The following is a 25683-nucleotide window of genomic DNA, read 5'->3' as shown; positions in this document are numbered from 1 at the left end:
CTAAAAAAAAAAAAAAAAAAAGAAAGTAGTTAGATTATTTAAGAAATTGTGTGATCAATACAATGTGGGGGATAAAGAATGGAAGACAACTGTAGACACCAGAGATAGTGTGAGAAAAGGACAGAGGGTCAGAAATAGGATATATATATATATATAAAACTAGAAATGGAAAATTTTTGATGATAACATGCATGATTAAGCCACTATGCAGTATATTCTGGATGGGAAATCACATTCTGTATGCTGTGACGATGCTTAGGAAATGAATGTAAATTAAGCTTAAAAAAAGTTTCAGAAAAAAAAGCTCATGGAAATACATGTAATGGGAAAACTATGTATGAATTTTAAAAAGTTTTTGTACCAAAATAAATTCATACTTTAATTATAAAATTAATTAATTAAAAATAAATAAATAAAATAATTCTTTAAAAAATAGCACTACTGTATTACCAATACATTTTTCATAGATAATAAACGGTCAAATTTTAAAAGAAGAGTTCAATATTAAAAATGGCTGATCATTTTTTATAAAAGTAATTTCTTTTTACATGTTTACTAAATATTTCTGGACTAGAACTAGGGATTAAGTTGGCTGAATTATACTATCAAACTAACAGAAAGTAAGTATATACAACACAAAAAAATTTGGCTGTCAACTTAGTTAAAATTAGTAATAACTTACCTTTATTTTACAAGCATGTGTGGAGGATTCCAACTTTAGAAATTTTTTATACAAAATAACCTTTTCCTGTTCACTAAAAATAGAAAAGAATTTTTAAACTTTCATACATTATTACCTCTAACAGTTATATTTTAAAATAAATGTTTTTAGAACAATATTTAAATCTTGAAATTCTATGTTTCTAGAACACAGAATAAAGAGTTGGGGCTCCTTACTGACTTGCACTGCTTATAAGGACAAATTTTGTCACATGACAAATGGGAGAACTGAAACAAATAATATATGTAAAATGATGTGGCACAGAGCTTATTTTAAAGCTCAATAAATATAGCTATAATTTCCATCATCCACAGAATATAATTCATAACTTGGATTAAAGAAACATTAGAGCAGAATCTTTCTGAGAGACTAGAAAAAAATCACAAGTTATAAACCACATAACAGGTTAATAATAGGCTGATATGACACAGTCTCACATTCCTAAACAATTTGTAATGGGCTTCCTAGAATGTGTTCAAAATTTCAAACTGACTGACTAATTTTTGGAAAATAGACCCTTGTGAATTAAATGAGAGGCAGGAAACACTATCAGGGTAACAATCTTTCATCTTTTTTTTTTAATTGCCAGAGGGTATCTGCATTAGTCAAAGAAAGAGACACACAGAGAGAAAAAGAGGGAGAAGGAGAAAGTATCCTCAAATGGGGTGTAGTCACACCTCAATCCCTTCTTCTCCATTTCTCCATCCTTTTGAGATAGAAACACTAAGCATGATTTAAGCTGCTGGGTTGGGATTCCAACCATGCAGAAGGTCATATAGGATTCAGTTACGCCATGGGGCCAGACTTAGGACACAAATCTAATATAATTCTTTCACTTAACTAGCTGTGGCTTTTTACTAATTCACCTCTATTAGCTCTAAATTTTCACATATATTTAAAAAAAAAACAAAAACTAGGTTGAGCTAGATTGTCTTTTAAGAGTGCTGACTGTCTACTACTGGACTTTTTCTTCTTTCCCCAATGTTCCTATCAATTTCAGGGAATCAATAAACACTCCAAAGGACACCGAGGAAAGTAAGAACAGTGATGAAGAAGAACACTCTCACATGTGCAAGCCACAAACCTGTTATCCAGGACGGTACACACATTCTTGCCCCTACTGGTTCCACAGTACTCCTCGCCTAAGTAAACTTCCATGTTTCTTGCTGAACTCAAAATGCCAACGGCAGTCATCTCTTCGCCTCCTTTAGGGTCGCACATCAGGTAAAGAAAGCAGGGGTTTTCATCTTGGCTGTTCAGGCTTCTCTTCAAAATCACCAGATCCTGACTGAGAAGGAAATGATTCAAAACATGACACACTATGGGTCTCTGAACACTTCCCATGAAGCACTCAGATCACGGGTACTCTGCTAACTCGCTTCACCTGAGGTCCAAGTTCCTTCCCAAACACCGTCTAATTCAATACAGAATTCATATGAAAAGGCAGGCTTCAGAAATCGGCTTCAGAAATTTTCCCTCGATCATGGACGTGCTCACAATCCTCTGTGATCGATTCTCAGTAATTAAATAAACTGACTGGACGCCTGTTGTGCACATAGAACTAGGCAGCACCACACAGCAAAAGACAAAGCTCTATTTCTTAAAAAGTCTGCCGACAGTGGTCCTCAATTGGTTTTTCGAACCCTACTTTGGTCTTCTAGAGGTATTCGTTTCCTTTAGAGAAGGGGGTGCAGCAGACTCATCGTCCTGAGACCCGAAGGGCTGTCATACTGCTCGAGAGGTCTGTGACATTCCGAGTTTCCAGGTCATCTTCCCTCTCGCCCCTGCGCCCCCCACTCACGCACCACCAGTTGCGGCCACGGCTAGGCCGTCCCACCCCTACCCCCTCGACGTCCCGAGTTCACCCCTACCTTGCAGACGCAGCATCAGCTTCGCTCCCGGATCCCGGCTCAGACCCTCTCCCCTCAGCCCACGCCTCCCTCCCGGCTCTCACGGGAGCGTGGCTGTCACCGAGCGCGGTAAGTCCGGTCCCCACCCGCCCCGGTCCCCACCCGCCCCCGCGCACCTTGGAGCAGGTGGCACCAGCAGCTCCTCCCAGTCCGAGTCTTCGACACCTAGACCCGCCCGGGTGACAAGAAGGCTCTGGGTTAGGGCCCCACACGTGGCATTCCAGGAAGAGGCCAGCGTCGGGCAGCCGGCCAGCTCCCGGTCCTCCGTCTCCATCGCGCCGCAGCTGCCCGGGCCAGCGCCGGAACCTCTCTTCAGCGTTTAAGTTTCCGTCAGTGCAGAGTGGAAGTGAGGAAGCAGAGTGGGGAGAGACTCCTTCAGCCGGCAGGCATGCGCATGCCATGTAGCTTCAGGGGCGGCGTTCAAAATCTGCTCCGGAAGATAGAAGAGAGGCAGGGACAGGTGTATAAGACCAAGGGCGGAGCATGCGCACTGACTACTCTCTGGCGCCCTCTGACGACTACGCAGGCGCAGTGCGCTGCGTGTGGGGATGCGGGCGGTATTTTCGCGTTGGCTGTGAAGAAATAGCAGGTAGCCAGAAATAGCAGGCCTGCTGGTTGGACAGAAAGGGTGGATCCAATGTCGAGGGCCTGTGAATACGAAGGCATGGTGTTGTTGGCCCCGCGTCCTACTGATCCAACTCTCGACCTCGCCATTGCTCCAAGTGGACGCCAGAGCCATTTCCACTGCAGGCGCATATGCCCCAAATCCCAACAGGATCAAGAAAATGAGACTGGATTTGTGCCTGACCAATCCCCCTTAAGAGGTTCTTTTCCCTCTTCCTCCGTCTACATGTGTTCTCTGACAATTAAAAAATAAAAACGAGGGACTAGCAGTTGGCGTAATGGCTATGTCGCTGGACTCCCATGTAGTCAACTGCGTTGGAATCCACGACCCATTGCTTAAATGCACGCCAGGTGCTTGTGCGTGCATGCTCAGGATCCCAAGAGAATGAAGGAGAAGGGATTGTGGCATAGCCATCCCCCTGGGGTGGGTGGTGATTTCTCGCTTTCTGTTTCTCTGGAGAGGGCACATGCTCTATAGCAAGAACCTCTCCAAAAAAATAATAAAAAAATAAAAATGGAAATTAGATTATAGAAGTTTTCTATCAGCAGTCTAAAGATGTCTTTAAAGTGATCCAGTCTCTAGGAAGTACAATTCTTGCTCACTATAATTTTTTTTTTTTTTAGATAAGAAATTTATTTGAAGAATACAAAGGTTCTTGCAGGGATTCCAACATCTGTAATGGGTTACAGATGAAGGACAGAGCATGCTGCGATCACAAACTTTTAATTCTGGGTTCTGCACAATCACAAAGAATATCCTAGAGGATAGTCCTTCATGTACACTGCAGAAGGGACTAGAATGTGGATTCGCTTTTGCTTGCTTTTTGATCCTTATAGTTCTGTATGCTGGCCTCAAACTTGTCAAGCACATCTTGGCAGACATTCATGAGCTCATTCAGGCCTCTCTGAAATGGCTCAACAGCTGAATCTGAATGTGCAAATTAATTTTGCTCTCTGAAGGATGGGTCGTAGTTTCACCACAAAATTCCACTTCTGGGTTCTTCATGATCATGTAACGCAGAGAATTTCTTAGGGTATGGTCCTCCTCGTGCAATACAAATGTCACACAGTGTCTATCTGTTCCAGCTGCCTGGACCATTTCCAGGGCTGTCTTCCTCTCGCTTTCAGCCATTGAGGCCTTCAATCCAGGTATTTTTCTCTCCAGCTCCTGGTCCTCTTCCATCGCGGACACGGTTTCCAGGATCCCCAGGAGGTGCGAACGGATTAGAGGCTCTGCCCCATATTACGAAACATCTATAATCTAATTTTTTCTAAGAACTTATGTCCTAGGCTCAATGATTCAGTTCTCCACTTTTTCGTATTCTCTTTGCTTAAGTTTTAAGAATTATTTCATCTTATTTATTATTTTAAAAATAAATTTGCTATAGGACATGTGTGCTCACCAGAGAGGGACAGAAACAGAGAAAGTGAGACTGCAAGTTGCCAGATCTGGGACTTGAACTGTGTTTAACCATGTGGGACTCCACCTTCTTAACCACTGCCACTCACTGGCCTTTTGGTTAAGTTTTTATTTGCTTTTGCAGTCATCTCTTGATATCTGTGAAGGCTGGTCCCAGGAAACCTCCTACAAATACCACAATCTGTGGATGCTCAAGCCCTTTAGTTAAAATGGCATAATATTTGCATATTGACAATACATGTTCTCCTTTATGCTTTAAGTAATCTCTAGATTACCTGTAATACCTGATAGGACATAATTGTTATGTAAGTAATTGTTACATTTAGGAAATAATGACAAGGAAAAAAGTCTGTACGTGTTCAATACAGATGAAGAAACCACATTTTTTTTTTTAAATCCATGGTTGATTGAACCATATGGAAGACCAACTGTATGTATTAGAACATATATCCTATAGATAAAAATGAGACCAGAATGACTGTTTGTGGTGTTTATTTGTATCACAGGGCAAGGAAAATGATGACCAAATGTATTTTTCTATAGGTAACCATCAGAATATATAGTAGGTGAATTTACCAAGATTGTAAGAGAAGCTCCACCAAAGGTCTATAGGTTCAAAATTCAAGATATTAAAAAGTTCTTAATTGAAAAGGTCCTAAGTTTGCAAAGTTTTTTTATTTTTTAATTACCAGAGGCATATATGCTCACCAGTGAGAAGGAGAAAGCACACCCCCAATGGAGCACAAGCAAATGGCATTCCCATCTCCAGTTCTTCATCCTGTCAGGACTTTGGGCACACATGCACATGGCACAGCATGTTCTTCAAACCACAGTCAGCCATCTAGGATCTGGCTCCCAACCATTGGGCTAAGGGGCTGCCTGTCGTAAAGTTATTTTACTACTCTAGATTCATTATAAGTTGTTTTCATCATTATTTCTTTGCTATATGTCTTTCTTTCTGTGGTCATACGTTACCTTTTATCCATGTTAACATGTATGTCCAGTGGGAAATAGACTCTTAATTCAGAAACACTAACTGCAATTTTACAAGCAAAGTCAATTATTATAATCAGGATTTTTGACTCACCGAGTTTTCATTTTATTTTTTTTTAATTAATTTTTAATTTTTTATATACATTCAATCACATCATTTAGCTTACAAAGTGAACATTTCAATATGTGAACATTTCTCCCCAGTCCAGTTGATCAAAATATCTCCATTGAAGATATTTTGATCAACCAAGTTTTCTTTTTTTTTTTCAAAATATATTTTATTTTTTATATGTATTTTGCAAAATTTCCAAGATAAACATTAGGTTTATATACAGAAATAAAGGAGAGTTCTTTAAGATCTGTCATTGGATAGATCACATTTTTATAATGGAAAATAAAATTGCATATCATCAAAACTATTGAGCTCAAGTGGAGTGCTTTCTTTGCAATGCTCTCATTTAAACCCAAGCCCCTACAGCTGACTCAAACCATTATCATATATGTACATATAAGAAAAAGCAGGGACCAGCAGATAGCATAATGGTCACATCACTGGACTCCCATTTAATCAACCACAGTTCAAGTCCCAGACCCAGTGGCTCAAAACTCACGCTGGGCGCATGTGCCTGCATGCCCAAAATCTCATGAGGAGAATGGAGAAGAAAGGATCGCGGCGTGGCCATCCCTCCTGGTGATTTCCCGCTTTCCATCTCTTTGTCTTTCTGGTGAGTGCACGTGCCCTATAGCAAATCTTCCTCTAAAAAAAGAAAAGACGTTTGCATGGAAGCAGCAGCCTCACAGTCTCAGACTTTTAGTTCACACTAGTCAACCTTCCACAGGTAGTTGGTGTTTTGCACTACTGACTTAATGAGTCAGTTTTGAAGTTTGATAAGAATATATTCTCAGGAACCAGCAGTTAGCGTGATGGCTATGTAGCTGGACTCCCACGTAGTTGACCGCGGTTCGCGTCCTGGACCCGGTGGCTTAGAACTCATGCCGGGCGCGTGTGTGTGCGTGCCCAAGATCCCGAGAGGAGAATGGAGGAGAAGGGATTGCGGCGTGACCATCCCCCCTGGGGGGTGATTTCTCGCTTTCTGTCTCTATGTCTCTCTCTGTCTGGCGAGCACACGCGTCCTATAGCAAAAACCTCTCCAAAAAAAAAAAAAGAATATATTCTCTCAGAGATACATTTTATATCAACCTTGTAATGTGCTAAATTATTAAATTGTACTAAATATGTTTAAAAAAATCATTTTGTGTTTTTTCTACATTTCTGCATCCTCCTCCTCCTCAGCATCATCTTTGGCTCTAAAGTGCATTTTTCGGAATTCTTGTCTGCTCATTGAAGGACAAGATGAAGATGCTGGTGGCAGGTCCTGCATGAGCTCCACGTTTCCAAAGAATCAGCTCACTGGCATTGGCTGGTTGCTGTCCTCATCTATAAAGATAGTGCTGTCCAGCTGCAGTGGTGGCCTCTGGACTCCCTCTGTTTCCAGTGCTGACTTGTCCCGCTGGGTGTAGTTACTGTTAGAGTCTTCTGCTCCTGAACTGGTGTGTTTCGGCACAGAGAGGCTGTCTTCAGTCTTTCTAAAGCCCGTGTCACTCACAACTCTGCAGTGGCTGAGAGGAAGGCCTGCAGTCTCCTGTTGTGTAGAGGAACTAGCTGCACTGTCTGGAAGCAATGTATCATCTTCGGCAAATTTATTTTCACAGGGGGTCTCAGGTGTTACTTTTGGCAAAGAACCACTATCACTTTTAGGGACTAGTTTCTGTAATTCTGACTTCACAAGATGACTTTTATCATACTTGAACTTCTTGGAAGTGCGCCTCTCTGTGGCTTTGTGTGAAGTCAGACATGTTGTTTTGGCAGATGTGGAGCCAGCGATGTCCTGGGCAGAGGCCAACCCAGCTGTTGAACAACTTCGAGCTCTCAGACGTGCTGAAGATCGCACTCTACCTGTGAGCTTCCAGCTCCTCATGAGTGTGAGCGGCACAGCCACCCCCGCCCGCCTAACGCTTTTCTGCGGAGCGGCAACCAGGAGGTCCTCATTTTCTTTAAGAAACAGTTTCCTATCTTTTTCTTCATCTCTGCTTCTTCTGTTTTCAAACACTGGCTTCATCTGAAACATTGCAAATTTCCTTACTGGTTATCAGCTTTCATTTTCATCACTTCCATTTCATTCTCTGCACTGCCCTCTGTGAACTTTGCCTGCTTCCCAGTCTCTTTTACCTTTGCACTTGCTTTTTCTTCTACCTAGAATGTTATTTTTTTTCCAACAGTAGGAGAAATTCTGTTTATCACTTAAAACCAAGCTGATCTCCACTACAGAATTAAACTAATTCCTCTGTGCTACACTTTACACTTTTTAGGTGTGATAATTCTCTTGGGGGGGGGGGTCTCAGACTTTGACAGTGTGCATGTTTATGTTCCCCATTGTCTGCAAGCTTGCTGAGATTAGGTGTTTTGTGCCTGATAGAAGTTGAGAACAGATTTGTTGTGTGGCAGTGATAGCTTGGTGAGAGCTAGCTGACAGTTTCATCACAAACTAAGAGGAGCAGAAAAGGGCAAAGCTAGAAATTTTCAATGTTATGCTTTTTTTTCAAAGCCTGGGTACTTTTAGTTCAGAGTTGACTTCAATCTTTTTATTGTGTTGTTTTAATTGCCAGAAGGCTCCTATGCTCACCAGAGAGAGAGAGAGCAAGAGGGAGGAAGAGAGATGAAGAGAGAGAAAGCACCCCCAGTAGGGTGCGGTCATCCTGCAATCCTTTCTCCTCCATTGTTGTATACCATCAGGATTTTGGATGTGCATGCACACACACCTGGTATGTTTTTCCAGCCACCTGGGCTGGGATTCAAATCATTGTTGGCCATGTGGGATCTGGTTCCTTTACCCACTAAGCTATGGGACCAGCTCTCACTTCAATCTTAACAAATTGCTCTTGTCATGAGTTGCAAGCTGTTTTTGTTTTTTTTGCATTATTTTCCCCCTTTGAAATAAATAATAAAATGCATATTGGAAACTTCTCACTAATATCACTAGGATAAACTGTGCAACTTTTGGCTCACCTATTTTAAACAGTTTATTGATAATATAAAAACTCAAAATGCTCTTCAGTAGCATATTTCAAATCTATTTTCAGAATGTGTGAGTCAATGCATATTTGAAGAGTATACTTTAGAAAAAAGTGACAAAGTATTAATTTTCTTGAGCCCATTCATTTTGTTGTAATGGAGCAATTTGGATGTTTTGAGTATTTTAAGTAGTTTTAACCATATATGCTCTGTCTTTTCCCCTTGAGTATACTTCCCAGCAAGGTGGTTATAGAAACTTAATTTTCGTCCCAGCTAGTACTACTTGGGTTGTGCCTCCTCTCGTTCCTCTGTATTTTTTTTTTTTTTTTAGAAAAAAATTTGCTATAGGGTACATGCACTCACCAGAGAAACCACCCCCCAGGAGCACGGTCACACTGCAGTCCTCTTGGGATTTTCGGCATCCATGCACATGCACCCAGTGCAAAAATATTTCAGAAATAAAGATTTACTTATTTTTTATAAAATGTTAACAAGAATGTACTATGTTGTTGGAAAAGTCATGACACAGTTTTCTGCTTTTCTATGGAAAGATGCATCATGACTTTTCTTTTTCCAGAGGTTTTTGCTATAGGGTGCATGTGCTTGCCAGACAGACAGAGACAAAGAGACAGAAAGCGAGAAATCAGGGAACCAGCAGTTAGCGTAATGGCAATGTCGCTGGACCCCCACGTAGTCGACCGCAGTTCGCGTCCCGGACCCGGTGGCTTAAAACTCACGCCGGGCGCGTGTGAGTGCGTGCCCAAGATCCCGAGAGGAGAATGGAGGAGAAGGGATTGTGGCGGGACCATCCCCCCTGGGGGGTGATTTCTCGCTTTCTGTCTCTATGTCTCGGGATGGCCATACCACAATCCCTTCTCCTCCATTCTCCTCTCTGGATCTTGGACACGCTCGCACACGCACCCAACGTTGAGTTTTAAGCCACCGGGTCCGGGACACGAACTGCGGTCGACTACGTGGGAGTCCAGCGACATAGCCATTAGGCTAACTGCTGGTCCCTACCTTTCTTTTTCTTTTTTTTTTTTTTTGAGAGATTTTCACTGTAGGGCGCGTGCGCTCACCAGACAGACAGAGAGAGACACAGAGACAGAAAGCGTGAAATTACCCCCCAGGGGGATGGCCATACCACAATCCCTTCTCCTCCATTCTCCTCTCAGGATCTTGGGCACGCACGCACACGTGCCAGGCGTGAGTTTTAAGCCACCGGGTCCGGGACACGAACTGCGGTCGACTACGTGGGAGTCCAGCGACATAGCCATTACACTAACTGCTGGTTCCCTGGTCCCTACTTTTCTAACAACTTAATAGACTGATGCAAACATTTTGAAAAACAGTTTGGCAGGGCCGACAGGTGGTGTAATGGTTAAGGCATTGGACTCCCACGTGGTAAACCCTGGCTCAAATCCCAGACCTGGCAGCCTGAAATTCACACCAGGTCAATGTGCGTATGTGCCCCAAATCCCGAGGAGAATAGGTTAGGGATTGTGGCGTGGCCATTTACCCCACCATCCCGGAGTGGGGGGTGATTTCTTGCTTTCTGTCTCTCTGATGAGCACATGAACCATATAAAAAAAAATCTCAAAGGAAAAAACAAAAAAACAGAGAAACAGCAGAACCAGCAGTTGGTGTAATAGCTATGTCGCTCGACTCCCATGTAGTTGACCGTAGTTTGAGTCTTGGACCCAGTGGGTTAAACTCAAGCTGGGTGTGTGCGTGTGTGCGCAAGATCCTGAAAGGAGAATGGAGGAGAAGGGACTGCAGTGTGGCCATCCCCCCTGGGGGGTGATTTCTCACTTTTTGTCTCTCTGTCTTTCTGGCAAGCGCACATGCCCTATAGCAAAAACCTCTTCCCCCACCCCCCCAGAAAAAAAGAGAGAAACAGTTTGGCATTATTTTCTAAACTCAAAATGTCTTAACAATTTTATACCTAGATATATCTTCAACAGTAACTGCTGCATTCATATAACTGAGGATATATAGATAGATCTTATATATACACATAGTAAGTTCACAGCAGCACCATTCACAATGGCAAAATGTTGAAACAACCATGATGTATACCTACAAGATAAGAAATTGTGACATGATGAAAGACTTCATTAGTCAAAATTAATGAACTACATCGATATACAATATTATTAATGACTCTTAGCAGTATGTTTAAAAATTCATACATCCCAAAAAGTACAAACGGCATTTTAATAATTTTTTTAAAACCTAAAAATAGGGGCAAACAGGTGGCATGATAGTTAAGATAATGGACTCCCACGTGGCAGAGCACAGTTGGAGTCTTGGAGTCAGTGACTTCAAAAACATGACAGGAGCGTGTGTGCACATGTGCCCCAAATCCCATGAGGAGAATGGAAAAGATGGGACTGCATTGTAGCCATCCTCCCTGAGAGAGATTTCTCACTTTCCCTCTTTCTGGCAAGAGCATATGCCCTATGGCAAAAAAGAAAAACAAAAAACTACAAGTAAATAATTTTTAGGAACAATGCAAAGGAGATGATCATAGGATTCCAAATGATGGTTACCTTGGGTTGAATGAATATCCATAAGTTTTATTGCAGAAATACTAATGTATTTGATTATATGGTACAATCCTAGACACTAGCTGAAGGTGTTACGGAGTATGTATATTACCTATCTAAAATCAGAAAAGTTAATAATTTCTAAACACATCTGGATCCCGTGGTTCCAGTTAAGGGACTGTGAATCTGTAGAGGCCTAGAAAAGTAGCAGTGAAGATAGAGATAAATTTTGAAGGGAAAATGAAGGAGACTTTTAGATGAACTGGATTTGAGGGTGAAGAAAAAGGAAGAATCAGGCATGACTGTAAACAATGCTCTTCAATTTCAATCCGAAATAAAGAGATAATGTATGCGCTTTGTAATCACAAATGGTATCAAGTTTAGCATCAGGTTACTGGTTGTATTCAACTCTGGTAAACAGATTTCATCCTCATTAATTTTTTTGAACAAATTCTTTAAGGGTAAGAAGTAATCATCCCCTAAAGAAAGTTGAAAACCAGGATCTGAACACTCTCACACAACGATGTTCTGTATTTCTCCATAGCTGTGTTCCTTTTTAAAACATCTACTGTTCTCTGCGTTAAACGATATTCCTTTATTTCCTCACACTTGCTTCCGACAGGTGGCGTTAGTGCGAGAACAAATATTTTTCTTCTTGCACCTCCAGTAAGAGCAGCGGTGCGGTCGACAGACTGCCACTTTCGCCTTTTGTTTTCATCGACTAACCTTATAAAGCCAACTAAAGGAAAAGGCTTAGTCTCTTCGAGATTTTCCTGGACTGGGAAAACCTCATGTAACAAAACCAAATGTACATCCTAATGGCTTGCAAGTTTCCGGTAAGCAAGATGATTCCATCTGAAGATAATCCTAATTCTGGGACCCTTTGGGTATGTGCGGGAGATATGAAAGGCGGCGCCCTCGTCTCTCCATCCTAGAAGACTGGCCTTACCGACAGCTACGTGAGAGTGATAACCTGTGACGACCTTGGAAATAGCCCGGACCGAGCAGCTTTTCGGGATTCGAAGCCTCGCCCACTCCTCCGCCCAGACACCAGGCGGCGCAGCCGGGACGTGAGAGACGACGCGCGTGCGCGGTCGGCGGGCGGGCTCTGGCGACGTTGCCAGCCTCTTTCGGTCTGTCTAGGCAGCATGAAGACAGCCAAAGCCACCGGCAGCAGGAGACCCGCAAAGGACACCGGAGGAGCCGGCGCCGACGGCCCGCGGAAGTTAGGACTCTGCGTCCTCTGTGGTCTCCCCGCAGCTGGAAAATCTTCCTTTGCTCGCGTCCTCAGCAATCGGCTGCGGCAAGAGATAGGCTGGGCCGTCGGCGTCGTCGCGTACGATGACGTCATGCCAGACGCGTTCCTGGAGGGGTCGAGCGCGCAGCCATTGGTCAGTATATAGGGGGGGGGTGGGGCGTAGGCTGCACTGGCGGAACAGCGTAGGCGACTCCACCTGTACCGCTCCTGTGTTGTATTGAGTGCCCACTGTCTAAACCTGGTATGGAGATGAAGCCCTGACCGAGGCAAGACAGGCATTTGAAAAAATAGAGCCGAATTAATATAGTTATTGCAAAGAATGAGTGACATGGCCGTAGAAATATATCCTAAAATAGTTTGAAAACAGCGGTTTTAGAATAGTGCATAGTAGAAGAATATTACATGTATGTTCTGTACGTTCAGCTGATCTTGCTCTTCACAGCCTTTCTCATTTCGAGGGCAAACCAGCAATGTTAAACCATGTTTTAAGCCAGGGTTAGGTTCTGAAGTTAGTGTGCAAGGTGTACTCTTGAAAAACCCTTTGGAAGTTTCTTAAGACGAGGGAAAGAATTTCTAAAAAAATTCCAGCAAAGCCACTTTAACATATGGCCAAGGGTGGATCCGGGTTTTGTGGGACTGAAGATTTACATGTTTTGGAGGGGTTTTTTTTTTTTTTTTTTTTTTTTTTGCTATAGGGTGCATGCTTGACAGAGAGCAAGAAATCACCCCCAGGGGGACGGCCACAGCTGTAATCCTTTCTTCATTCTCCTGTCAGGATTTTGGGCACACAAGCACATGTGCCCTGTGTGAGTTTTAAGCCCTGGTCCAGGTCTCGCACCACGACTGTTCATGTGGAGTCCAGCAATGTAACCATTAAGCCACCTGCTGGTCCCTTTTTAAAGAGAGATTTTTGCTGTAGGGCTTCTTGGAGTGACAGAGACAGACAGAAAGCAGAAATCACCCCCAAGAGGGGTTGGCCGTGGTGCAATCCCTTCTCCATTCTCTCTGGGATTTGGGGCAGGCACTTACATGCATCTGGCATGAGTTTGAAGCCTCTGGAGCTGGGACTTGAACTGTGGTGGACTACATGGGAGTCCAGCCATGTAGCCATTACACCATCTGCTGATCTATGGGTAGCCATTTTTAAGAGAGAGACTAGAAATCTAGGGCCGGCAGGTGGCATGGTGGTTAATATGCTGGACTCCCACATGGCCAACTGCAGTTTGAGTCCTGGACCTGGTGGCTTGCTTTCTTATTTTCCTTCTCCCCCTGGTTCTCTCTGGCAAGTGTATATGCCCTATAGCAAATTAAAATAAGAATAATAAATAAAATTAAATAATTCCTTTTAAAAATGAAAAGAAGAAAAATATAAATCATAAATTAATTTACTAGGGTTCCTCCAGAAAAGATAGAGATGAAGGATATGACCTCTGCAGCTTAATCTTCATCTCAGGATAATTCTGCCTGTGTCAACATTGGCAAAGATGCTGTTTCTTAGTTGACCACCAGAGGAAGTAGTGAGCTTTTCTTTGGGGACCAACTTGTATGTTCTAGGTGTGTAATTTTCAGTCCTTCAACTCACAGCGCATTGAGATGCACCTTCTTGGAGAAGCATATGAAAACTGAGATAACTAGTGGAAGAGTAGATTTGCATCTCCCATCTCATGCTTCCTCTACATAACTCTTTGAAACATTCTGAAAATTTTAGATTATTGTTGTTTAGTGCTTGATTGTAGACCTGTTCACATAAGTGAAATGGGAATATAATGACTTATTTATTGCTGCATGTATTTATACAAAAATACATTTAATGTATATTAATTACAAAAATACATTTAATGTAAAGACTCCTAATGTTGATTTACAACCTTGTGTCTCCCACTCTCAGAAATGAGTAAAAAGAACCATTGCATCTGAGCACTCCAAAAACACTTTTGTGTTTTTCCAGGCCACTCAATTTTGTGCTACAGAGATATCTCTGTAGAAAAGTGTATCTACTTCCTCATTCCTGGATAATTGCAAGGTAAATATAGTATCAGGGTAGCATAGGATTTACTTGGATATTAGTATTTTTACCTCTTGCAACAAAGTAGAGCAGTGTTGAGGGGAATTATTGTATTTACTAGCTTTTTCTCACTTTTATTATGAGGACAGAATTCTGACTACTTTTTCTTATTCCAAAATTCTTTCCATAGGGCCTAGAGGAGTCACCCTACAAACATTAACACACTGCTTCGGTCCAGTGATTACGGAGTATTCCCTAGTGTTTTTATGATACATGGTAAAGCCTTCTTATCACTGTTGAAGTGAAGCATAGACATTCTTTAACCAATTCCTAATTTAGGAATTTCTCTTTTTTTTGAGAGAGACATTTTTATTTATTTATTTTTTGGAGAGATTTTTTCTATAGGGCATGTGCGCTTGCCAGGAAGACAGAGAGAGACAGAGAGACAGAAAGTGAGAAATCACCCCCAGGGGGGTGGCCACGCCGCAATCCCTTCTCCATTCTCCTCTCAGTACCTTGGGCATGCATGCACACGTGCCCGGCGTGAGTTTAAGCCAACAGGTCCAGGACTTGAACACGGTCGACTACATGGGAGTTCAGTGACATAGCCATTACGCTAACTGCTGGTCCCAGAAATTTTTGCTATAAGGTGCATGTCCTCTCCTGAGAGAAAGAGAGACAGAAAGCAAGAAATCACCTCCTAGGCATGATGCAGCTATGCCACAATCCCTTCTCCTCCATTCTCCTCTCAGGATATTGGACACATACACATATGCGCCCAGTGTGAATTTTAAATCTCTAGGTCTGGGACCTGGACCATGGTCAACTACGTGGGAATCCAACGACGTAACCATTATACCATCTGCTGGTCCCCCTAACCTAAGAATTTCCAAACCCACAAGTGTCCGCTCCCAGATGTCTCACCTTTTTGGGCCAGACCAATGTAAAGACTTGTAATGTTGATTTACAACTTTGTGTCTCCCACTCTCAGAACTGAGTGAAAAGAACCACTGCATCTGAGCACTCCAAAAACACTTTTGTATTTTTCCAGGCCACTCAATTTTGTGCTTAGAATAAACTACATTAAGTACTATTTCTGGAGAACTTGTTTATTTCCATTGAGAGTTAGATTTTATTTTTAAGAATTATTCATTTTATTTATTTATTATTAAATTTGACCAGAGAGAGACATAGAGAAAGAAAGAGAGTAAGAAAGCAAGTCGCCAGGTCCAGGTCTTAAACCACAATCACATGGGAGTCCAGCACCATGCCAGCAGCCAGCTCCAACAGTTAGATTTTTGTTCATTCCCATACATGCAAAGGCCTTGGGACCCATCTGATCACAATGAGTAAAATATTTAACCTTTTACAAAGTGATATGTTTCATTTTTAGTAGGTTGAACTGATGTATTTGTTGCATGCATTGTAATCTTTTTTTATTTTTAGTTTTTAATTTTTATTTATTTGAGAGAAATTTTTGCTGTAGGGTGCATGCACTCGCTTGGAGAGACAGACAGAAAGCAAGAAATCATCCTCCCAGGGGGATGGCCACACCACAATTCCTTCTCTTCCATTGTCCTCTCAGGATTTTGGGTACACATGCACACATGCCCTTCATGAGTTTAAGCCGCCGGGTCCAGGACTCAGACTACAATTGTGAGTTCAGAGTCCAGCGACGTAATCATTAATCTATCTGCTGGTCCCAGGTGATTTTTTTCTTTTGTTTTTGTTTTTGTTTTTGTTTGTTTGTTTTGCCATAGGGCATGTGTACTCACTGGAGGGAGAGAGACAGAGAAAGTGAGAAATCATACCCCAGGGGGAATGGCCACATTGCAGTTCCTTCTCTTCTCCTCTTGAGATTTTGGGCATTCACATACATGTGGCCAGCATGTTTCAGGCTGCCAGGTCCAGGAGTCCAGCACCCTAACCACCATGCCACCTTCTAGCCCGACATGTGTAATCTTAATGCTGTGGATAAAAATGAAGTGGAGCAGGGACCTCCCGCCCTTCACCCCGGCAAGAAAAGATAAAAGAGATAGGCCCTTCTTTCCCTCTTTGATTAAGAGAAAAATAAGAATTTCGTAAACTGAAAATTAATAAGGGCTGAACTAAAATGTAAAATGTCTTTTTTTTTTAACTGGGCTTGGAATGAAGGTTCATTTATATTGTAATGGCCCAAAGTAAGGGGTAGGACTTCAGATTTTGGTTATGGTAATCAAGCAACATTGGCCCTGAACAGGGCCATAGGACTTCTAAAACTCCCACTTAAAGGAATGTGAAGCTTTTAACTTCAATACTTTAGGTGTTTTGCGGGATAAAAACTGCTGACAGTGAACACATAGACCCCAGGCAAAATGGTACCAGAAACCTGAAGATTGCTCCCCTCTAGAATAGAAATTTGACTACCAACCCCCCCTCCCCCTAATCAAGAGGATTCATAGGATGATCATTCCCTCTTGAACCAGTCATTGAGTTGATCTTGTTCCTGGGATTTTTGCCCTTAATCTTATCCTGAAATATGCATGCAGGGGTTGCTCCTCAGAGAGACCAGGCCTTTTCAGCGGGAGCTGCCTAGTCTCCTTGCTTTTGGTCATGGCAGTAAAGTCTTACGTTCCTTCTTCACACCCTGTGCCTACAGTTTGGTTTGTAGCACTCGGGGTTTTATAGGCAGCTAGGTAGAAGTGAGCAGGTAGCCCTAAAAAAACCCCGAAGGACATCAGCCACATCAATCACAACTAATTAGGAATTACAGCCACCCTCCATAAAAATGCCTACTTTCCACCCAGCTCCTGGCTCCGAGAAGATGAGGCAAATCTCATTTTTCTTCTTTAGAACCTGAGGAAGACACATAGGGGTAGTTGTAAATTTCCCTCTTATCAGTCCTCATAAATACAAAGGGACTCAAGAAGATGTTTTGGTCAACATCCTAATTCCTACTGGGACTAATTGGACAGTTCATCCAAATAAGGATGCTTATATCTCCTAAGTCTACACTGAGCATGCAAGATTAGGTCATTAAATTCTTCACCTGTGAGAGCGATATGCAAGTTGCAGGAAAAAACCCGCAAATTCAAACAAAAAAGCCAAATACTATGATAAAGCTTCCCCAGCCAAATATTCATTATCAACTCTTAGAATACATGTAACACCTAAACCCATACCTGTGCAATTGTCCTTCTCTGGCAGCTGCCCAGCTGCGTACCCTTCAGGCATGAAAGTGTACTCTTTTCTATTAAAAATCCTTACTTTCCTATTAAAACTTCCCTTTTCTGAGACCAGCAGATGGTGTAGCAGTTACGTCACTGAACTCCCACATGTCTGACCACGGTTTTAGTCCTGAATCTGGTGGCTTCAAACTCGTGTCAGGCATGTATACTTGTGTGCCCAAGATCCCAGGAGGAGAATGGAGGATAAGGATTGCGGCTTGGCCATACCTCTGGGGAGTGATTTCTTGCTTTATGTCTGTCTCTCTGTCTTTCTGCCTCTCTTCAGCAACTGCATACACCCTATAGCAAAAATCTCTCTTCAAACAAACAAACAAACAAACAAAAACTTGCCTTTTCCTACTTTACAAGTGCTTGTGGTTTTTCACTTTGTGTCTAAAAGACAGGTGTCTAATCTTAGAACTCTGGACCTAAAGAACTAAGGATTTTACACAATGCAAATCAATACTCTCCCATCCTATGATAGGGTGAGTGAACTTGATTTGAGTTTGATTGTGAGGATAGAAATCTGACTGCTTTTTTCTATTTTTCAAAGTCCTTTCCAGAGGGCCTGGAGGGAGTCACACCCACAAACATTAGCAGACCATTTTGACACATTGATAAACCTACATCCTGTCTCTGGCTTAGTATCTTTGTGATGTTATTAAGCCTCCTTATTTCTGTTAAACCACATTCTTTTTTTTTTTTTTGAGATTTTTGCTACAGGATGCTTACACTTACCAAAGAGATAGCAAGAAATCACCTTCCTGGAGGAGAAGCCATGCACGCCACAATCTCTTCTTTATTCTCCTCTTGGGAATTTGGACACACATACCTGGCATGAGTTTTAAGCTGCTGGGTCCATGACTCGAACCATGGTCAGTTACCATTGGAGTCTTAACAATGTACTCATTACACCATCTGCTAGTCCCAGGCACATTCTTTTCTGATCTCGGCAACCTTCCTTTTCCCATCACCAACCTCAAAACTGTAAAACCTACCTATAACCTACAAGGCCCCATTTCCACATGTCCTGCTTATGGAAAAGCTCTTCGCTAAATTCCAAACTTTGTCTCTTGCTCTCAAAATTAAATAAAAGGAACCTTTGTACCTGATCACCCCAATAAAGTCATGTTTTGCTTCCTCTCCAGGCTTAGGTCACTCATATTCTGCTTAGGAATAAACCACACTATTATTTTTGCAGAGTTGATTTTTCCTTTGACAATTGCAAGTCATGGGCAAGCAAGAGGGGCCTCAATCTCTTATCCTTATTTTTTTCCCTGCAGACTTAATTATATCGGTGGGGCCAGTAGGTGGTCCAGTGGTTAAGGCACTGGACTTCCCTGTGGTCAACCGTGGTTCAAGTCCAAGACCCGGTGGCTTTCTCTCTCTCTTTCTCTCTCTCTCTCAGTCTCCCTTTGAAGAGTGCAGATATCCTATAGCAATTAAAAAGTAATAACAGGGGCCAGCAAGTGATGTGGTGGTTAAAGGTGCTAGACTTCCACATGGCCGACTACAGTTCAAGTCCTGAACCCAGTGGCTTACTTACTCTCTTTTCCTCTCTCTTTCTCTCTCTCTCTGTCCCTCTCTGGTCAAATTGAAGTGGATAAATAAATAAATAAAATAAATAAAGTTCCATACACTAATTATTTTTAAAAAAGTAATAATAATAAAGATAAATAAATTTAAACAACTCTTTAAAAATAAATAAATAAGAGCTGGCAGGTGGCATGGTGGTTAAAGTGTTAGACTCTCATGGCTGACCATGGTTTGAGTTGGTGACCTGAAGACTTGCTTTCCTACTTTCCCTTTCTTTGTCTCTCTTTGGTCAAATTAAACAAATAATAATGATGATAATAAATGAAATAAAATAATTATCTAAAAATAAATAAGTAAAATAACTACATCATTGTCCTCCCCAGCCCTTTGACCAACCCAAGATTGCTTGTATTCTCAGGCTACTTATTTTCTTTCCTTCCATCTGTGTCATCTGTCCCCATCCCATACTAAGCCAGTTATCAGCCTGAGGTCTTTTCCTCATCACGTGTACATATGAGATGTCCTGATAGAGGAGGGGCCGAGCTGCCTTCCACTTGGTTGAGTCTGAGAAGGCTTCACACAGTACTAGTGTCAAACTAGAATTTTCTTGGCATAGAGGCATGAGGAACAAGGTGTGTTAGAGAACTCCAAATGATTCAGTATTGTGAGCTGAAATTTTCTTGTGGGGCAGGGCAGCAGTGATGCCAGATGGTCAGTTTACTGGCATAATATAAATGACAATTCTTTGGTCTTTTTTAGCCATCCCAGTGGAAATTGCTTCGACAGGAACTGTTGAAGTACCTGGAATGCTTCTTGATTGCTGTCCTTAAGGACTGTAAGATGTCTGCCCCACCCAACAGGACTGAAGCCATGTGGCAAGATTTTATAACCTGCTTAAAGGATCAAGATTTGGTATTTTCTTCAGTGCTTGAGAATCCCGCTTCCTACCTCTTAACGAAAACTGCTGTTTCCAGACCTTTGTTCTTGGTTTTAGATGACAATTTTTATTATCAAAGTATGAGATACGAAGTCTACCAACTGGCTCGGAAATGTAATTAAAACATTTTTTTCTATTATGCATGGAGACATTTATTTGCATATCAAAATCATTACTGCTTACAGCGACAACTTAATTGGATTAAGAGGTTTATATGGGTTTACTTCATTTTAAAAGCTAAATGTTCTGAATTGCAAATGGCGTTTTTCCTACTGTCTAGCTTGTCTAGTATATATTTATTTCATATTTTGGAAAAATAGAGCCCTGGTAATCTTGTGATTTTAAACTTATTTCAGATTCCTTGGGCTTTTGCCAGCTCTTTTTAGATTGTCCTCTTGAGGCCTGTTTACAGAGGAACAGCCAGAGAACACGAGCACTACCTGCGGAGACCATCCACCTGATGGAAAGGAAGCTAGAAAAGCCCAGCCCTGAAAAGAATGCGTGGGAACACAACAGCCTCACAATTCCAAGTCAAACATATTCTTCGGAGGTCAGGTATGCTGTTCCAGGCCAACCTTCTCTGGGTGCACCGCTGTACTAGGCACTGTGCTACACACTTCGTTTGTACTGTCTTCGTTCATCCTCACAAGGGCCTTGCACAGATGTTATTGTTTCTCCTTTTGTGTGGAAGAAGAAACTGAAGTGAGAAAGTTTAAGTTGTCCAAAGTCACTCAGATTGTGACAGCACACATTTGCACCTGAGTTTGTAAATGTCTGCTTTTAACTATTAGAGTTATATTGTTCCTTAGAGATTGGAACAGAGAATTCAGATACCACATCTTTTTTTTTTTTCTTTTTTTTGGAGAGTTTTTTTTGCTATAGGGCGTATGCGCTCCCCAGAAAGACAGAGAGAGACAGAAAGCGAGAAATCACCCTCCAGGGGGGATGGCCACGCCGCAATCCCTTCTCCTCCATTCTCCTCTTGGGATCTTGGGTACGCACACATGTTCCCGGCATGAGTTTAAGCACCGGGTCCAGGACTCGAACCGCAGTCGACTACGTGGGAGTCCAGCAACATAGCCATTACACTAACTGCTGGTCCCCAGAGACCACATCTTTGATACACTTGCTAAAACAATATAGTCTTAATAGGTTGCCCTGCGGTTTTCTTATAGAAAGAAATCTGTGAAAGAGTGGAAGTGTTACTGGATCCTAATTTTCCTTAGAGCTAACCATAATGCGCTGTTTGTGAAATTCTTCGGCTGTGGTGCCTAGCACTTTTCATTAATGATATATGAGGGGAGGGGCCAGCAGGTGGCATAGTGGTTAAGGCACTGGACTTCCACAAGGCCAACCACAGTGTGAGTAGTGGACCTGGCGACATGCTTTCTCATTCTCTCTCTCGCTCTCTCACTCTGGTGAGTGCACATGCCCTATAGCAAATTAAAAAATAGTGGATGAATGAATAAAATAAATATAAAATTTTAAAAAATTATATATGAGGGGACTTCAAGAGGTTCACAAAAAAAAAAAAAAAGAAAGAAATTGAATTAAGTATGAGTTTATTTTGGTGCCCAGAATCTTGAAACCCATGCATAGTTTTTTTATAATGCGCAATTTCCAAGAATTTTTTAGAAGACCCTCCCAACCTTCAGAGTTCCAAAGCAGCACATTTCTGGTAGAAATTTCACTGATGATGAAAATGTTCTGTAGTTGTACTGTATGACACAGTATCCACTAGCCACATTGAGCATTTAAATGTAGCTAGTGTAGGGCCGGCAGGTAGCGTGGTGGTTAAGAGTGCTGGACTCCCACATGGCCGACTGTGGTCTGAGTTCCGGACCTAGCGGCTCGCTTTCTCACTTTTCACCCTTCTCTCTTTCTCACTCTATCCTTCTCTAGTCAAATTAAAACAAATAAATAAAATTAATTTAATTTAAAAATTCTCTAAAAAAATGTAGCTAGTGCAACTGATGATCTGAATTTAATTTTAATTAAATAGCCTCTCATAGCTAGAGGCTGTTGTATTGGACAGCATGCTTTTAGAGGCATATTGTACACTTTTCCTTAGTTCCTGCCTGTTGTACATGGGAAAATCAGCAGTTTTGTTTTTGCTAAAGGACATATGAACTTAACAAGAGAGACAAGAGTCAGAGAGAGAGAGAGAGAGAAGCGCATGTGACTGGAGTGGCTTTTTGTTTTGTGAAAGAATTATTTTACTTAATTTTAATATTTTTTAATTTGACCAGAGGGAAAGTGAGAAAGCAAGCCGCCAGGTCCAGGACACAAACTGCATTCAGCTGTGTGAGAGTCTAGCACTCTAACCACCCCACCACCTGCTGGTCTCCAGCTGGAGTATTTCTTTTTTTTTTTGGAGAGGTTTTTGCTATAGGCCACGTGCGGTCGCCAGACAGACAGAGAGAGACAGAGAGATAGAAAGCGAGAAATCACACCCCAGAGGGGATGGCCACGCCACAATCCCTTTTCCTCCATTCTCCTCTCGGGATCTTGGGCATGGGCGTTTAAGCTATCAGGTCCTGGACTTGAACCACGGTTGACTACGTGGGAGTCCAGCGACATAGCCATTACGCTAACTGCTGGTACCCAGCTGGAGTGTTTTTCAAGCTACCTGGTCTGGGGCTCCAGCCATGGAATCAGCCTTTTTTTTTTTCTCATTTGCTATAGTGCGAGTGTGCTTGCCAGAGAGAGAGAGAGAAAGTGAGGAATCATCCCCCAGGAGGTTGGCCATGCTGTAGTCCTGTCTCCTCCATTCTCTTCTCTGTATTTTGGGCATAAACATACATGAGCCTGGTTTGTTTTTCAAGTTACCAGGGCCAAAATTCGAACTGTGAAGTCTGCTATGTGGGATCCTGCCATCTTAACCTTCCTGTCACCTTCTTGCCCCAAAAATCAGCAGGGTTTTTTTTTTTTTCTTTTTTCTTTTTCCTTTTAGGTTTTTGCCAAAGGGTATTATTGTGTGCTTTCTGGAGACAGAAAGTGAGAAATCACCCCATGGGGGAGGGGGGATGGCCATGCTGCAGCCATTCTCTTGGGATTTGGGGCACGTAGGTACACATGCCCAGTGTGATTTTCATGCCCTTGGGTCTGGGATTCAAACTGTGGTTGTCCATGTGGGAGTACCATAACCACTACTCTACCTACTTGCCCCAAGATTAGCAGTTTTTAAGAGGCTCATATTTAAATTCTTCTCAACATTTGGTTGTCAGGGTAAAGATTCCGTTTATTTTATAAAATTAACATACTGGGCCAGTTCTGTGGCCTGGTAGTTAAGACGGCCAGATCGCACATGGCCATCCATGGTTTAAATCCTGTCCCCAGTGGCTTGAAAAAATACTCTGGGTGCAAGCACAAGCGTAACTAAAATCTCAGCAGGCTGGAGAAATGGAGAAGGAATTAACGGTGTGACCATACCCTGTTGAGGCACGCTTTCTTCTGCTCTCTCCCACTCTGTCTCTCTGTGTCTCTCTCTAGTGAATGCGTATGTGCCGGGACCAGCTCGGCATGAACACGTTTCTCTGAGTGGGGAAGGCTGAGGATTAGAAATAGACGCAATAACAAAACACACAAAGACACACAGGTATAGAAAAGCGAGGATCGGGTGGGCACAGCTTCTCTGATGGAGAAGTTGGGACCAGAATCAGCCTCAGGTTTATTCTTTAAAAGAGCAGAGAATGGGGGAAGGGGAAAATTGGATGTAAAAGGAATGAGGAAGAGGGAAGTGGAATGCAAAGAGAATAAGGGAAGAGAAATTGGGATGCAAAGCCAGTTTGGGGATGTAAATTGACTGAAGATGTGAAAATGACTGGTGCCATTTAATTTCTTTGATCCTTTTGGGGGATAATCTGATAAAGGCTTGTGACTTCTTTAGCCTGATACTGGGCAGTGTAGAGGTTCTGAGTTTCAACAACAACAGGAAGACAGCCATTGACAACAGGCAGGTACTGCTTTCGTATGTAGATGCTTCTCAATAGCTCTGCTAGAGTAGCTTAGGAAAGCACATCTTTGCATGTGTCTTCAGGCCACATGTTTTAATCACATGTTTTCAGATTGTCTTCTCTCTACACATGTGCCCTCTCAAAAAAAAAAAAAAAAAACCCTAGAAAAGTTCAGAAAATAAAAATTGGAAGTAGGTGACTATTCTTTATACAGTTTTGTTTTTCTCTTTGTGATAGAGCATGTGCATGTGTACCCATGGGTGACATGGGGGAGGTGTCCCCTTTCTTCCTCTAGCCTGTTGAGCCTTGGGTACTCAAGTATATTACCTGGCTTGTTTCAGGCTGACCAGGCCAAGGACTTGAACCTCATTCACCGATGTGAGATCTAGCTTCTCTTGAGCATTATATAACCATTGCACCACCCAGCCAGCCCTATTCAGTTTATAAAATAAGCTATTAGGGAGATTTTAAATTTTAACTTATAATATCCTAAAACTTTGAGCAGGCATTTAACTAACTGACTGCTACTCTTTCAGGAATACCTAACATTGTTTCCTTTAGAAATGAATGACTGGTTGAGGCACTGAGCTATCCCATGAGAACGAACGGCATAAGGCTATCATCACTGCTGCGAGACCCATGAGAGCTTGGTAGAAGCAAGGAAAGTCTAAGTTTCTGTCGTGACGCTTACCATCATACCTTAGATCTTAAGAACCTGGTCATCTATGCTTGTTTCCACAGTAGTCACAGTGTAACTCTGAAGGGTTTCTTTGAAGACGGTGGCCTTGTATTGCAAGCTGAAAGATGATCTGATCAATGTACCTTTCTGGGCATCTATGATAGAATAGCAGCAATAGCTACTGAGCACATTCAGTGGACTTGGCATCTTCTGAACACTTCATATGTATAGGCCCAGTCAGTCCTCACAATAGCCCTTTCAGGGTAAAACGCTCATCCGTTTTTTTAGATGGGATCAGTGAAGCCCAGGTAAATAAAGTAACATACCTAGGTAGTTAAGTGGCAGAGCCAAGATTTGCACCAAGGTCATCTCACTGATTCAAGAACAGAGGCTCTTTTCAGTATGAGAAAGATGACCTTGAAGTTGAGATTTAACTTGATGAACTCATTATCTTAAAATTTTTCAGTGTTCCCCCCTGCACTTTGAGTAAAATTTAAACTCCTTACCATATTTTATGTGTTCTAACCCTGATCGATTCTCCAACCTCACATCCCACCACTCTCCCTTGCTGCTTTTAGCCAAACTGGCCTTCCCTGTTCTGTGAACACAGGAAGCTTGTCCTTGCTTCGGGGCCTTAGACAGCAAAGTGGCTGATGAGGACAGAAGTCTGACTGCATTTTCCTATTTTTCAAAGTCCTTTTCAGGGGGACCAGAGGGAGTCATGCCCACAAACATCAACAGACCATTTTGACAGGAGTCTTCTGATAATCTGTCCCTGCAGTAGCATCTTTGTGATATATATTAAGTCTCCTCATC

At 42.2% G+C, this 25683-nt stretch overlaps 2 protein-coding genes and 2 pseudogenes across 3 annotated transcripts in view; 1 reads left to right on the top strand and 3 right to left on the bottom strand.

Moving 5' to 3' along the window:
• The window catches only part of LOC102475987 (uncharacterized protein C10orf88), a 19686-nt gene extending 16594 nt beyond the window's left edge, over positions 1 to 3092 (bottom strand). The window contains exons 1-3 of one of the 2 annotated variants that reach the window (XM_027770105.1): positions 2748 to 3092; positions 1806 to 2005; positions 683 to 755 (exon numbers count right to left, since the gene is read on the bottom strand). In XM_027770105.1, the coding sequence (XP_027625906.1) occupies positions 683 to 755; positions 1806 to 2005; positions 2748 to 3032 (558 nt within the window). In that variant the 5' untranslated portion in view covers positions 3033 to 3092. Of the gene's footprint in view, positions 1 to 682; positions 756 to 1805; positions 2010 to 2747 lie in introns of both variants that reach the window. The other variant, XM_006143928.3, reaches the window with a different exon arrangement.
• Positions 3093 to 4024: 932 nt separating this feature from the next.
• Positions 4025 to 4514, bottom strand: LOC102475584 (DNA-directed RNA polymerases I and III subunit RPAC2-like; annotated as a pseudogene).
• Positions 4515 to 6851: 2337 nt separating this feature from the next.
• LOC102475168 (UPF0688 protein C1orf174 pseudogene) lies at positions 6852 to 8367 on the bottom strand (annotated as a pseudogene).
• A 4071-nt stretch (positions 8368 to 12438) lies between these two features.
• Positions 12439 to 25683, top strand: part of PSTK (phosphoseryl-tRNA kinase) — a 22509-nt gene continuing 9264 nt past the window's right edge. The window contains exons 1-3 of the mRNA XM_006143969.3: positions 12439 to 12681; positions 20055 to 20346; positions 20589 to 20787. Of these exons, the coding sequence (XP_006144031.1) occupies positions 12439 to 12681; positions 20055 to 20346; positions 20589 to 20787 (734 nt within the window). The remainder of the gene's footprint in view (positions 12682 to 20054; positions 20347 to 20588; positions 20788 to 25683) is intronic.

This window comes from Tupaia chinensis, unplaced genomic scaffold (genome assembly GCF_000334495.1).
Source record: "Tupaia chinensis unplaced genomic scaffold, TupChi_1.0 Scaffold000113_1, whole genome shotgun sequence".
Lineage (NCBI taxonomy): Eukaryota > Metazoa > Chordata > Mammalia > Scandentia > Tupaiidae > Tupaia > Tupaia belangeri.
Note: the sequence above shows the minus strand (reverse complement) of the source record. Positions and strands in the feature narration are given on the sequence as shown.